Source organism: Bos mutus, chromosome 5 (genome assembly GCF_027580195.1).
Source record: "Bos mutus isolate GX-2022 chromosome 5, NWIPB_WYAK_1.1, whole genome shotgun sequence".
In the NCBI taxonomy this organism is placed as follows: Eukaryota; Metazoa; Chordata; class Mammalia; order Artiodactyla; family Bovidae; genus Bos; species Bos mutus.
The window spans coordinates 37,415,060-37,431,405 of record NC_091621.1 but is presented as its reverse complement, the minus strand read 5'-3'; the positions used below and the strand labels follow the sequence as shown (position 1 = coordinate 37,431,405).

At 40.1% G+C, this 16,346-nt stretch overlaps 1 protein-coding gene across 3 annotated transcripts in view; it reads right to left on the bottom strand.

Annotated features, from left to right (window-relative positions):
* ANO6 (anoctamin 6) overlaps nucleotides 1-16,346 on the bottom strand; it is a 236,586-nt gene that overhangs the window by 132,910 nt on the left and 87,330 nt on the right. For all 3 annotated transcript variants that reach the window (XR_011464220.1, XM_070370661.1, XM_070370662.1), the window contains one exon: nucleotides 8,114-8,193. Coding sequence is in view for 2 of the 3 variants with exons in the window: in XM_070370661.1 (XP_070226762.1) it covers nucleotides 8,114-8,193 (80 nt within the window). In the remaining variant the exon portion in view is untranslated. The remainder of the gene's footprint in view (nucleotides 1-8,113; nucleotides 8,194-16,346) is intronic.

The window sequence follows — 16,346 nt, the reverse complement described above, 5'->3', positions numbered from 1 at the left end:
ACTCACCACTTCATCTGTTTCTTAGCTTCCCTCTGGCCATGCTCCAGATTTTCTTTAGCCTCTCCAGCGCTCTCCTTTTGCAGCCATCTATTGATTCTCGAGTCACTGCCCCTTATTCCTTGGAGACTTAAGCCCTGGCTCACTGTTAACTTCTCCAACACACTACTCCAGACATAATTCTTAGGGATTTCTCTCTCCACAAATGTAATCCTTCCCACACCCTTTCCCTGTGGCTCCACCCTTTCTCAGCCTTGCATTCCCGAGCTCACAGCCCAAGCCTGTTCTGTACCACTTACTGCAACTTCACCTTCAATTATACACATCTGACTCTCCAACTCCAGCCTCCTATCTTTCCAGTTCACTCTCTTCAATACCACAAATTCCAAAAATTACCAAACCCCACTACAGACTAAATCTATTGATCCTACTGTCTCTTCTTCCTCATGTCTGTGGTCTCTACTGTTACAAAGACCCTGCAACTCTCTCATCCTTATCTTCTTTTGCTGAACTGACCCCCAAATAAGTTAAATCAAATTCTACCTACTCCACACCTGCTCCCCGCAAGCTGGACTTGAATAGGAAAAACAGCTGACCTCAAGTGGGCTCTTAGGGCCGCCAGGCCATCATGTTCCATTACCCAGTGCATTCACTCTCAGATGACTGTCTCATAACTTCTCTCTCTTCAGACCTCTTCATCTCTTTTCTTCCTCAACCTTAGCTAGGCTTTGTTTCCCATTTCATTGGTAAATGGGAAGCAATCAAGTAAAAACTTCAACAAGCTCCTACTAGTAAATCTACTGAACTGCTCCACCTGGGCCCCAACAAGCTGGCCTCCCTCCTGTCCCTAAGAATGAACTGTCTCTACAGCTATGGGGGGACACCCACCCCACCACCCCCTTCTTGCCCTGTCAAGGTCATCATTCCAGAAATTCTTCCTCCTCACTCCTGTCTGATTCACCAGGGAAGCCCTCCCAAGGGTTACCCCTGAGAACTCAAATGTTGTCTGCCGTATCAGTAAACAAAGGATGTTCCATCACACGGCAGCCTCCTGGACAGTGAGCCCTGAGGGAACTCGGGATGGAGACAAACTGCCCACTGCCAAGCCCATCGGACAGCCAGCCGCTGCAGATACCCCCGATGGTGTACCTGAGGAGGCGCAGGATGAGAAAACAGAGGATACTGGCCCCAGAGAGCTAAGGTGCATATCAAAGGGGTAGTTCCAGTGAGCCCAGACTCTTACCTTCTCTTACAAAGCAAAGCACTAAATTCGTTAATTTGAGATGTCTGGTATTTTCTCATTAAGACTGACCACTTGGTCTTTTGTTGCAAAAACTTCTGTATATCTTTGCTTGCCCGCTTGACTCTTCGGAGCAGTATCTGAGAGTTACTTGAGTTGCTGTCTCCTGGGCTTGAAGTCTTAAGATTAAGTCCACTGAATAAAACATAACTCTCAACTGTTAGGTTGTGCATTTTTTTTCCCAGACAACATCCTCAAATAAGTTCCCAACTCAGAGTAAAACCAAAGTGTTTGCAATCACCTGTACAGTCCCCACTAGCTACTATTCTCACCACCCTTCACTCTACTCCAGTCACACTGGCCTCCTTCCATTTCCTCAAACATTTCACCAACTCCCACATCAAGACCTTTGTGCATGTTCTTCTGTGTGCCTGGGATGCTCTTCGTCTAGATTTCCAAAGAGTCTGCTCCAGCACCCCTGCTTCAGGCCTTTCCAGGCATCACCTTCTCAGTGAGATATGCTTGTACACCTTGCTGAAAACCATAACCAACTCCCTGCACAACACACACAAATAATCCTTCCTTCTCTGAAGGATTTAATATCATCCTGTGTATTTTATTTTGTGTTTTATATCTGCACTACCAAAACGCAAGCTCCACACATGCAGAATGCTGTTTGTCCACCATAAGCCTTAAAATAGTAGATATCAAATAAAAATTTGTTTAATGAATTAATATCTTAACTCTTCAGGGTCACATCTATCTTCACCTAGTTAAAGACAATCAAACTTGAATTTCAGGAAATCTTACTGTATTTTCTATTAAGTAGTACAGGCATGCTCAGTCATGGTCAAATCTTTGCAACTCCATGGACTGTAGCCCATCAGGCTCCTCTGTCCATGGAATTCTCCAGGCAAGAATGCTGGAGTAGGTTGCCACTTCCTTCCCCAGGGAATCTTCCCCACCCAGGGATCGAACCTGTGTCTCCTGCATTGCAGGTGTATTCTTTAACCACTGAGCCTCCAGGGAAGCCCTAGTGGTAGTATCCTCTCTCAAAAAGAGAATGCAGTTAAACAAAATTCCAAATAGCGTAAGTACTCTTCCCACATCCTTCTCTCTGCATAATCATGAGTGCTGAACTAAGGGAACATACCTGCTCCACTTTAATTCTCATCTTCCTGAGTCTGTCTTTTCTAAATTCTGTGGTTTCTCATCATCTTCCCTGATTTATCCTGTTATAATCCTATACTCTTTTGCCAGTCTAGACTTTTTCGTATTACTTATGCCAAATCTCATAGAAGCTAAACAAAGGAAACATCATCAACTGACATGAGATAAGGGATAATAAGAAGCCTGAAAGTGAAAGTCCTTCAGTTGTGTCTGACTTTTTGTGACCCCATGGAATTCTATACAGCCCTTGGAATTCTCCAGGCCAAAATACTGTAGTGGGTGACATTTCCCTTTTCCAGGGAATCTTCCCAACCCAGGGGTTGAACCCAGGTCTCCCACATTGTGGGTAGATTCTTTACCAGCTGAGCTGTCAGGGAAGTCCTGCCTCTAAAACATCCAGAGAGTCAGACAGAAATCTCAAGTTCTGGAAAAACTTGAACTATTTGAAACTTGAAAAACTTGAAAAACTCAAAAAAGAGGCTCTTATTCTCAAGACTTAAATCTTAAAATGTAATTTTTTAGCCCTGTTATTTCATTCCATGTGCTTCCATATTGACTGCAGCCTGGTTTCTATCCAGCTTGCTGCTGGATAGATCCGTGATTGCTAGATGAGAATTCCTCTCCATACCCTATCCTTCACCCCATGTATACTCAAGCAATCAGGCCCATGTGAGTTCCTGGGTTAGTGCCAACAGAGGCAGGGTTTCTACACAGAGCCTTGACCACTACCCAAACTTTCTGCCTATTAGCCCCCAACCCCCAGGTTTTTTCCTACTCCTTGGGGTTTGGAATCAACCTGGGGTCTGCTGGGCAGTCATGACTGCTGCATCCCTGCACTGAAACATCATATCGCCTTTGCTCTCAACTATATCTGGGAATGGGGACACTAGTGGGAGCCTGGGATGCCCCATGTCTGTGCTGCCATTCTGCAGGGTCACCCTTATCTGCTCCGTCACCATGTGAATGGTTCCCCATCCCTGGTTCTAACCAGACTGCCTAGTGCTGTAGTCTCCACTTCTCAGTGTGAACTCTACACGTTTATCTGGGTCTCTGGTACTCAGTCCCCAGCCTCACTTTGGTTGATCCCCTTCTTCAGACTCTGATACCTGTTATCTTGCACCCCATCTACATTCAGGGTCCGGGTCCCAAAATGATAGTCACCAATCACATGGTCACAGAGCATCCAACCATGCCACCATTTACTCGATGAGATTCCTCTGGAACTAACTGCTTTGAAAATTCATAATGTGATGAATTATAGTTTACTGACACAGTGAACAGAAAATGTCAGCAAAGATAGCAATGTCAGAAACAAAAAACCAGCATGGAGCTGTACAGCTCAAATGTACACTATGCTACACGTCGATTATACCGCCATGAAAACTGGGGAAAGAACAGAATGGGAAAATATTTGGGATAAAATATTAAGTTAACAAAGCAGTCATAATGCAGATTTTTATTGTGCTTGAACAAAAAACCAAACCACAACTGAGGTGGTTTTCCACCACAATGAGGTCACCAAGGGACTCTCTGAAAGGTCAGTCTTTAGCCAAGACTCTTTCACTTTGACCATCACCCACACATGTATCTCACCTCAGAGCGGCTCGATGTCCAGTTTCAACATGTTCCCAGCTCCTCACAAGTTTGGGGTGGCAACAACTCATGCACCAGTGTCCACATCTCCACTTACCCCTTAACATGTCAGCATGGTTCAGCTAACCTCACCCACTTCAACCTGCAGAGTGGAGTGGGAGGTAGGGACGAGCAGCATGAGATCACGAGACAACACGTGATCATGAGATCACAGCCCTACAAGGTGGCCGTTGTCTGCAGGCACAGGAGGGGTTCACGAGAGCATTTCCTACCCACGATTTACACAGACAATACAATGGTACTTTGTCGACTAGTCACATTACAGATACCTGGGCTGGGAAGGAAACCTTTAATGTCCTTACCATGCCGCAAGGAGCACTGTTTTCAGGACTTGTTTCAAATGAAAGAAAGACAACAGCTGAAGGAAACAAAGTAATAGCGATAATAATTCTGTGCTCCCCCTTGGTCAAACGATATAAATACACTCCACTGTATAAAAACACAGCTCTGGAGCCTTCTAAAATCTGAACTATTTGAGGATAAGGCCTGAGTAAACATGGTCTAAGACTTACTTTATTTCAGTTCAACTCAGCAAACTGCGGCTGGACCTTCCAAAATGCCACCCTGAGAAGAACAGAATACGGATTCCTCAGTTCCTTTTATTCTACTCTGCCTTTTCTGCTTTCAGTTTTGCTTTGTCTTTGGGCTCATTTTGCTCCCAAATTTGCACTGCTGTCACTGTCCTAATTTAAGATTTTGGTTTGGGTCAACTTACCCGACTCTGTCCTGGCATGTTCCCAATCGGCCTCCCTACCCAACAAGAGCCACCCATTCTTACTGATGCTGTAACTTTCTGTCTACAAAAGAGGCTTCCCTTAAATATCACACCGGGTTCCCCTGAGAGCCCTATTCTCAAGGTGGCTTCTATATCTCCTGTTTTTTTACCATGGAGACCGCAGTTTGGGGAATAGATGTTTACCGTGGAACTGGGAGAACATGGGCTAGACTGATGCTGAGGAGAAAACACGAACAGCTATACACATGCTACGAAAGATGCAGCAGGTAATGAGCATCAGACATGTGAAAGTCTCAGTTCAGTTCAGTCACTCAGTCGTGTTGGACTCTTTGTGACTCCATGGACTGCAGCACGCCAGGCCTCCCTGTCCATCACCGACTCCTGGAGCTTACTCAAACTCCTGTCTATTGAGTCGGTAATGCCATCCAACCATCTCATCCTCTGTCACCCCCTCCTTCTCCCACCTTCAATCTTTCCCAGCATCAGGGTCTTTTCAAATAAGTCAGTTCTTTGCATCAGGTGGCCAAAGTATTGGAGTTTCAGCTTCAGCATCAGTCCTTTCAATGAATATTCAGGATTGATTTCCTTTAGGATAGACTGGTTGGATCTCCTTGGAGTCCAACGGACTCTCAAGAGTTTTCTCCAACACTACAGTTCAAAAGCATCAATTCTTTGGCACTTAGACATCTTTATGGGCCAATTCTCACATCCATACACGAATACTGGAAAAACCATAGCTTTGACTAGACAGACCTTTGTTGGCAAAGTGATGTCTCTGCTTTTTAATATGCTATCTAGGTTGGTCATAACTTTTCTTCCAAGGAGCAAGCATCTTTTAATCTCATGGCTGCAGTCACCATCTGTAGTGATTTCGAAGCTCAAGAAAATAAAGTCTGTCACTGTTTCCACTGTTTCCCCATCTATTTCCCATGAAGTGATGGGACTGGATGCCATGATCTTAGTTTTCTGAATGTTGAGTTTTAAGCCAACTTTTTCACTCTCCTCTTTCACTTTCATCAAGAGGCTCTATAGTTCTTCAATTTCTGCCGTAAGTGTGGTCATCTGCATATCTGAGGTTATTTATATTTCTTCCAGCAATCTTGATTCCAGCTTGTGCTTCATCCAGTTCACGATTTATCATGATGTACTCTGCATATAAGTTAGATAAGCAGAGTGATAATATACAGCCTTGACAAACTCCTTTCCCGATTTGGAACCAGTCTGTTGTTCCATGTCCAATTCTAACTTGCTTCCTGACCTGCATACAGATTTCTCAAGAGGCAGGTCAAGTGGTCTGGTATTCCCACCTCTTGAAGAATTATCTACTGCTTGCTGTGATCCACACAGTCAAAGGCTTTGGCATAGTCAATAAAACAAAAGTACATGTGAAAGTCTATAAAACACAAGAAAATCACAGATTCCTCCCTGAACACAATGTGAACACACAATCAGAGAAAGATACTAGCCAGGACATGGAGATCTTATATCAGCCACTCAAATAAGGAAACTCTGATTAACAATTTCAGCACCATCATGTGGTCTACAGAAATGACTCTAGATATTCTTTAAGGCATGACAGTGGAAAACAAAAATATGGAGACTTAACCTAAAAATCTCCTTTCAGTGTGGGTATTGTAAGACTCATTGTTAAGACAAGGGTCCCCAAAAGGAAGCATAGCCTATGATCTTCGAGTTCCACCCCTGGTCATTCTAGCCTAGTCTCACCAGTCTTCACACTTTGATAAGGGAAAAGTGGTGGGTTAGCAATGAAGGTGGAAGAATATTAGCAGTGTAATTCCCAATAGACTGTAGCAAAGACACTGCTGAGGCATGCCAATTTCAAACATCATTGTTACATACTGAAGTCTGTTTTATTTTCACACGGGGAACTGGTGTGGACAATGTATGTGTTTACCAGGCATACTGACATCTTACTGCACACAGCTCTTTTTAGAGCTGCACACACATTGCTTAAAGATTATCAGTGAAAAGCAGTTAAGAAAATAACAGAAAAGGGCCAACTCCATAAGTCTGTGTGAGTATCATACTCAAACATGAAAAAAAAAAATCTGTGTCAATTCTCCTTTGGGGCCGTAATAGCAGAAATCGGAAAAACCAAAAACTGCTCTGCTACTTTAAGATGTGGGAATATTGGTGAGCAGTCACAATTTTGCTTCGCTGAAAATCTCGCTGAATATAATAGGGAAGTCATTGAATACTATGTCTTTCTATTATATCCAAGTGATTTTCACAGTAGGCAATCTGCTAGTACACCACAGGAGTCCCACACTTTGAAATAAAACGGCACCATGGATAGAGTCTCCTATGTGGCCCCTTTTCAGTCCAGAGCCCTGCCTAGTTTCCTTACTCTTGGCTGAATGGCGGGGGCGATCCTTAAAGAATCAATGAGAAGAAAGAAACCACATCATGAGGTGGGGTGGGCTTTTTTTTTTTTTTTGTCACTATCAATAATAACTGTGCTCTGCCAATTACTGGAGAGGTGATTATATATCGTATTTCAAAAATAAATTTGAAAAACAGATTTTTTTCCATTGCTAATGTGGTGGACAAGCCATGTGCAGCAGGGGGCAAAAAGTAAATCTAGGTGCCTCCTGGCATGCTCTGCTCACACATCTGGTGCAGTAACGTGGTACATGAGTCAGAGAAACGCTTCTTCCCATCCCCCTCTTCAAAGAGCGCAATATAAAATCCAGTCAAGGACATTCTGTACCAAGCATCCTATGTGCTCCATTTTCTTTAAACAAGGCATGAATACAATCCCAGTAGCACCTAATAAGATTTTTAATTCCTTGAGGGTAGGAACCATGGCTGATTTTTAATGAGTCTAATTTAGTGAGAGCATTTAGTCCCCCTCTTAGCAGAAACAACCAATAGAATAGCCCTACAAGACGTACCCATACAGATTGTGTGACTGAAAACTCCAGAATGAAACATGAATCGGACTGGTCAACGTCCTGGATGTGCTCACTAGACTGGTTTCCAGGGTTATTGATAGCAGAAACTGTAGTAAGGGTGCCAGTGAATAAAGGGGGAGTTTTAGAAACATGATGCCATTTTACTGCAGAGTTCTCATTCATCATTACAAGCAGTGTGAAGAGCGGGCTTACGGTGCATGATGCTAAGACACTACTTCAGGAACCTGCTCCCCAGAGGACCAGAGCTTTGCATACACATTCCTACCAGCCAGACCTGGGCCAGACCTAGATCCCCTGAAACCAAGAATTCAGTTTAAGACAAACAAACCCTCTTTCTCTAGGTAACTGATACAAATTTAAGATAGAGTAAGTAGTACTCACAAACTCTGGGGTTCGGAAGTCCTGCTGACTTTTCAATGATCCAAAACCAGAGACATTTGTCTGTTCAAGGTTTTCCAAGGCTGAAAAGAAACAAACGGAAAAATAAATGAGCATGAACTTTCATTGACTTACATACATTTTTTTTTTCACTTTAAGTCAGCAGCATCAGATTAACAATCGTGCCTCTGGCACACTTACAAATTGACATTATTTAATGCTTTCAGGTACCAGGACACTCAAAATCTTCAGCAGCTGTTTCATCTATTGGACAATGCCATGTTTATATTAGGTCTTAAAATGCTCTGGGCTAGATCTACCATGGAAAATCATTTAGCTTCTACCTGTAAGGACACGGCAACTAAATGTTATACAATTCTAGTTCAGGAAAACTTTATCCTACTGATGTCCTTTTTTCCTCTACTATGTCTCAGGAAGCTGATGTGAAATCATTTTAGGGTAGCAATTTCAAAATCTGCTGAAAAGCACTATCTAATAGAAATATACTGGGAGCCAAACAAAATGTTCTAGTAGCTACATTAAGAAAAATAAATAGGTAAAATTATTTTTAGCAATAAGATTTATTTAACCTGATATACCTAGATTATCATTTCAACGTGTATATTCAATATAAAAATTATTAGTTAAATATTTTACATTTGTGGTTATTAGTCTTATACTCACAACATCTCAGCATGAACTAGCCACATTTCAAAACCTCAATAACTTCATGGGACCAGTGGTTACTACAGTGGACAGCACAGTTAGAGAGATAAAGAAGCCAAATTCAGAGAATGGGTCATTCTGCAAGACACTAGTCTCCTCTTGTAAACAAGTTCTCGATGTGAATAAAAGGGACTGTTCCAGATTAAACCACATTAAGAGAACAAAACAATCATCTGAAGTGTTTGGTTCTGGGCTGGATCCTGCTTTAAACGATCCAGATATGAAAGACTTCCAAACAAAATCAGGAAAATTTGAATATTCATTAAGCATTGGATTATATTAATAAGTGTGATTTGCAATTTTGGCCATGTAGGAAAATGTTCTTAGTTAAATAAACTAACATAAATAATCTTAAATATTATTAAGCATTTAAATAATCTCATGTATCAACAGATCCAGCCTCTTCAACAAATCAATGACATGAAATATGTTGAGTATTAGAGATTTGAAGAACCCTAAGGAGCTTCAAACAGTGTTCTGTGACAACCTAGAGGGGTAGGATGAGCTGGGATGTGAGACAGGAACATATGTATACCTATGGCTGATTCACACTAATGTATGGCAAAAAACCAATACAGTATTGTGAAGCAATTATCTTTCAATTAAAAATAAATAAATTAAAAAAAAAAATAAAGAGCCCTAAGGAACAGAACTCCAGTGTGTGTTTTTTCCCATGCCAACAAACAATTAATTCTGACATGATCTATCTGAACTGCACAGCGTATGTACGGCCTCAAGACTGCCCCCACTGCAGATGCCAATTGGAAGTCCAGGTTGCTACCTGTGCTTCTGACTAACCAGCTATATAAACCAGAGGTTCCCACCACCCTCTCTTCAGGTTCAATTAATTTGTTAAGAGTGGCTCACAAAATTCAGAGACACATTTACTCACACTTACCAGTGTGTTACCAAGGATGTTATAAAGGCTAGAGATGCACAGCCAGATGAAGAGGTACAGGGGAAAGGGGTGTGGGAACAGGGGCAGAGCTTCCACACCTTTCTAGGTGCACCGCTCTCCCCACATCTCCACGTGTTCCCCAACCTGAAGCTCTCCAAATCTGGTCCTTTGGGGTTTTTATATGTGTATACATGAAAGTCACTCAGTTGTTTTTGACTCCATGAACCCGCAGACTATACAGTCCATGGAATTCTCCAGGCCACAATACTGGAGTGGGTAGCCTTTCCCTTTTCCAGGCAATCTTCCCAAAACAGGGATCGAACCTACCCCCACATTGCAGGCAGATTCTGAGCCACAAGGTAAGCCCAATGGAGGCTTCATTACAGAGGCGTGATTGATTGATGATCAGTGGCCACTGGCAACTGATTCATTTTGTCCTCTCCCCTACCCAGTGGCCAGGGAGGTGGAACTGAAAATTTATATCCTCAAATCACTTCGTGGGTTCCCCAGGTAGCCAGCCCCTTGGTTACCTAGGGGCTATCAGAAGACCTTACTAACATAATAAAAGGCATCTTTATCCCTCTCATCACTTAGGAAATTCCAAGTGTTTTTTAAAAAGGAGCTCCATGGGAGTTCCCCAGAGTCTAGTGGTTTGGGTTCCAGGCTCTCACTGCTTCCATCCCTGGTCAGGGAACTAAAATCCCACAAGCCACAAGGTACAGTCAAAAATAAATAAATTTAAATAAATAAATAAGTTGCCCTTGGGACTTCCCTGGTGGTCCAGTGGTTAAGACACTGTGCTTCTAATGCAGGGGATGACGGTTCAATCCCTGATTAGGGAAATAAGATCCCACATGCTGCACAGCATGACCAAAAAATTAAAAAAAAAAAAGCTCTGTGCCAAGAACCAAGGAAGAGTAAATATACACTTATTACAAATCACAATATCTCAACAACCACTAGCTACAGGTGGTATTCAACTGGATCCTAACTTCAAGAAACTAGCTGTAAAGGTTTTTGTTTATCAAAACTAGGGAGACTGAGCATGGAATAAGCATTAAGTTATGTTAAATTACTTTTAATGTTATGAAATGTAGTGACTTTTAATTGCATAGTAATTTTAAAAAATCCATTAGAGGATTTTGTGAACAAAAAGGCTAGGTTCCTACAGAACCAGAAAAATTCCCTTCAATGGCCCAAAGGACAGCTGGGTATCTATAGGTGAGGGTCACTAAGAGATCTCTAAGTGACTGTTTAACAAAACCAAACTATCAGTCAACAATTCAGCTACTTAGCTTTGGCACTTCACTACCCCAATATCTGGATTAGATCTTAGGTTCACTCAGAATCTTGCCCGCTATAATCCTATGGATTGCAAGAAAATGCCAGTAGAAAAGGACACAAACTATTCTAATGCTTCTGAAAAACTGAGTTCATCACAGTGAACCAAAGCAAAATCAAGAAACAGATGAGGGGAGCCAAGCAAGGCTTACAGAGCTGAGATCTGAGCCAAAAGTAAGGTGCCTGCTCCTGAGAACTCTGGTGGACGACAGCAAGTACCGCAGTCTGTTACACTCAGGGAACTGGAATAAACTGGTTATTTCAACATCAGACCAAGAGTTGTCCAACATAATTATATGCTTGCAGATCACCTTTAAAAGCTGTCAAAATATATGTTTAGACTAGTTGGCTATGAGGATGGGTTATCAACTGGTGTTTTGTAGTTTGGTTTAGAGCAAAAAGAAAAGATCTAACCTTTTCACTGAAGTAAAATAGATATTGAATAAATTATATCTGTGGTATTTATGATTCATCTTTTTTTTTCTGGCAGAACTAGCAAGTCAATGAAACATAATACTACAGGTATTTTTTTAAATGATTACCATCAATCTGATGGAATGACTTGATTTTGCATCTTATCTGTATTCTTTTATAAATAGATGCTCAGTTTATCCATTATGTACCTGGGGTCAGCAGATGGGACAGAGCTGCTATCGGTGATTTTTTCTTTTAAATGAAAGGATAAGCTTAAGAAAGTACAAATTTTGCCTAAACACAGAGAAGAAAGCAGATGTATTACCCAGATGTTCTATCAAATTTAAGGCATCTATGCAGCTTGACAGTATTTGAGGGAGAATATATAGAACTATTTATAGTTTCAGTTATTCTGCTGGTAATGGAAACTAATAGATTCACTAGTTAATGTCAATGCAAAGGAGAAACTGTAAATTTAAGTGAATAAAACAGAAACAGTTACTGAAACATCATCTAGGTAGAACAAAGCTGCAGCTGTTGCTCTCATGACCTAATGCAGTACTGAGAAGCAAATGATTTATGATGCTAATATGATAATTATACTTCCCTACTAAGGGGCTCCGGTTACTGTTTGACATTCTCATTTCTGGTAATCTAACATAGTTGAAAAAGTTCATTTCTCAGCAAAAATAAAATAGTCAAAATCAAGGTGACACTTTGAGGGCTTTTTATCAAAATAGGTGCAAAATCAGAGGGAAAAATTCTAAAAAGGCAAAAATGTTCATTTTGTTTCCTTCTTGATATAAGTCATTTTAAAATGTAATATTTGGGAATGCATTTTTAGCACTGCCATAATGCCTCACTTTGTACTACAGAAGTACCTCCTTGAATGGTATCATGATTAGCTCATTTAGTTCTGGCACTTGGAATATAAAAAGCATGTGGGACTTCTCTGTTATCTGTTCATCAGAGCTGCTGAGAAAACTGGTTATTCTATGAAAAGTCTTTGCTTTGACACGTCAATAACATTTTGTATGGATGTGAAATTAAAGTTCAATTGGAAATCAGGTTCAACAAATATTCATTGCCCGGTTTACACATATTTTGCACAGTCATTGTCTTCTTAGGCCCTGGGGATATCAAGAAGAACCAAAGTTGCCTCTTCTTGAGTAAAGGAATTTGAAGCATGATAAATGCTATTTTTAGGATAATTAGTTAAGTGCTAGGCTAGACAGACTAATGGAGTATTGTAGGACTACCAAAGAAAACACAATATGCACAGATATCAACTGATTTATTACTGGTAAAACTCAAATAATTGAGGATTTGGTCAAAAGAAATCCACTATTTAGTTTTCCTAACTTTATGAATCACATAACAATTAGTTTAAAATTTTAAAAAAATAGTTTTAAAATTTTTATCAATGCAGTTACTATAGTAAGATTAAAGGAATAAAGTCATTGGTGGTACTAGCTGTGACATCCATGAAGGGCCCAATAGAAATGTGTAGAAGTCCACTCACAATAATGGGTTAATAAGAAAACAGTAGAAACCTCAGCAGAAAGTTGCAGGTCACCTGATTACTTGTCCATCAATCAGAAATGGAAATCAGTCCAACTGCAAAATGAAGAGAAAACTTCTACAGCAAAGATGAGTAAGATTTACTTAAAATGTGTAATAAAAAGATCCATAATCTACATTTTATAATTTAGATAATCTATCATCCATCAGAAAACACAAAATGACCTCACGAGAACCTCATGGGTAAGACCCAGAGTGCCTGCTAAGCACTGCCCCTGCAATGAAAGTAATCAGAATTAGGCATACACACAGCATCAGTACAGCCGGTCATTGGGTTCAAATGACATATTCTTTATGGTGACTGGTCATGACTGAAATCATCAGAGAGACAGCAGAGAAAAACAGACCACAGCCAGGTGCAAAGGGCATGAATTAAGGAGACTGACTGGGTTGATCTGCAACTTAGCTGCATGATCCTGGGCAATGACCTATTCTCAGTTTATCTGAAACTAGTGATAAAATTACTACCCCTGGTTATCCCACAGGTTGCACAAGGAACACGAATGACAATTCAAAAACATGTTGTAAAAAAATAAAACATGATCTAAACATAAATTAAGTTCCTGTACACAGAACCTAATCATACCATGTCATGATATGATTATATCATATATAACCATTATATCATATATAATATATAATTATATCTTTATATCATGATATAAAGAAATGTAAACAGAATCTTCCTGGGTGTATTATAAAATGTCTGGCACTTCTAAAGGTTTGATCTTACTTCATCTTCTTTTTATCCTTGTTTTCACAGATGATGAAAAATTGCAGGTTATTAGTTGCCTGAAATCAACCACTAAAACTGATATAATGGGAATCTAATTCCAAAATTGTACATCTTTTTTAATATACTAATGTCTCCTAAACTGCTCTAAATAATTCCAAGAAGCTCTCTAATGCTAAATATTAGTTGATAAGAAATTAAATTAGCACTGTGAGTATAAGTCAGAAGTTTCTTGAAAAGCAAATAATTAAAAAAATGCAGTGAAATTTATTGATATAGCATTCACAATTAGAAGAATTAATAGAAAAGCTCCACAAAATAAACAAATACAATATTCTGACAAGTAATTAAAGATATTCATGTGCCAAGGATGGAGCTAAGCAATATGAGTACAAATATCGGGATGAAGATGGCATAGAAATTGTCCTCAGGAATCCCATGATTTAGTGAATGTACAGTTGAAGAAATGTTAAAAGAATGGCCCATATCACCTTAGGATATGAAGATACATTCACATATTCAGATTGGGCAGGATGTCTAGTGATCTGCCAGGTAGTCCTATACCTGAAACTCTCTTTGCCCACTGGACTACAAGTCTATGAAAACTGGATATTGGCACATATCTAATATTTGACCTGAATATCAACACCCACCAGCCACTATTTTTAAAGCAACCACACACTTGGACCACCATTTCCTGTCACTCCATAATATCCAGATATAATGCAGGCTTGCCCAGTCTCCATCCCCACACCACCTAAGGCTAAGCCTACACCCTACGTCTATCATCCTATGGTATCATACTTGGTCTCCAGGTTCCAGTGTCTCTTCCTCTGGCCTCAGTTTTACAGGATCTACTGAATTTTGATAACAGGTAAGTGAAAATCTCTTTTCCCTATTTCCAGAGGCTGTAAATTTACAGATTATAGGCCTCAAAATATTAACTGCAATTCTAAAATGGGGCCAAAGAGTCATTATCAATGAAAAGAAAGTTAATAATGAAATATAAAACACAAAGACAGGAGAATTTCTTTCCAGGCTAAGATGGCTGTGCTCTACTACCCAGGGCAATGGGCTTGATTCATAAAACCTCTACGCAGTATAACCCTGTGGCTTCAGGCACATCCATCAACCCATCAACCTTAAGTCTCAGTTTCCTCACCATTAAAATGTAGATTATAATACCTACAGGCTCTGGTGGCTCAGATAGTTAAGAATCTGCGTGCAATGTAGGAGACCCAGGTTCTATCCCTGAGTTGTGAAAATCCCTGGAGAACGGAATGGCTACCTACTCTAGTATTCTTGCCTGGAGAATTCCATGGACAGAGGAGCCTAGCAGGCTACAGTCCATGGAGTCGCAAATAGTTGGACATGACTAAGTGACTAACATTTTCACTTTCTATAATACCTACATCAGAAAGTGAAAAATAAACTAACTGATACATATATAAAAGTGACTTGAAGACTGTTAAATATTAATACTACGTAACTACTTTTTAAAAATTTCATTCTTTAATAAATTTTGTCATCCTTTACCTTGTTAGGCACCCATTTTTCCTTCTGACTTTTTAGGTTGATTATCCCTACCAATCATTCTCTTTTTTAATATAATAAAAGAAGTTTAAACATAGAAAAAGGTAACACTAATTCAGCAAATATTTTTGAATGACCTCAATGTGAATCAGGAAATGTTTCCTCACTTTCCTGAATCTGGATGGATCAGTCTCTTACCACAGCTTTTACGAGCATATAAACTCAATGACCATACTATTTAAATGAAAAAAAACTGTGGAATTCTCCTCTAATCATTCCTGGAATGCAAATTCAAAATTGAATTTCATGGATTCATTTAGAGTTCTGGTTTTCTCATCCTCAGAAAGGTAAAAGTGTGCACCCCGACCTCTCAGATAATTCTGGAAGTGAAAAAAAATAGCTAGTGAGAAGAAGGAAACAAAAAAAAACACTCACGGATATGTAAAATTTGTTAGGGCAAGACCTTTCCTTTTTTCTTGGAGTCATGACTGGGACCTAGTACTATTAATACCTACCCATCAAGTAATTTAGAAAATTAATAAATACACTCCCTACATTATGGTAAAAACTGCCTTGTTTCAGAGTTCCCCCTGTTGTATCTGCCTTCTTGATTAATGTATTAGCATCAATTCAACCACCCAAACTAGAGTTGGGCCGTTTTTTACTTTTCTTTTCCCCATTTTTGATATTTGGTCAGTCATCAAGTTTTATCCTTTTTATATTCAACCTTAAAGTACATTTGGTCTAGAATGCACTTCCTCTCAACTCCATTTTACCTTTTGTTTAAATTTTTATTTTAATGTCACTATTTATGTTAAGGTTAAATTAGTTGTCTGAACCTCATGGTCTTACAACATTTTGCAGGTCTCAGTTCAGTTCAGTCACTCAGTCATGTCTTTGTGACCCGTGGACTCCAGCACGCCAGGCTTCACTGTCCATCATCATATTCCGGAGCTTGCTCAAACTCATGTCCATCGAGTCGGTGATGCCATCCAACCGTCTCATCCTCT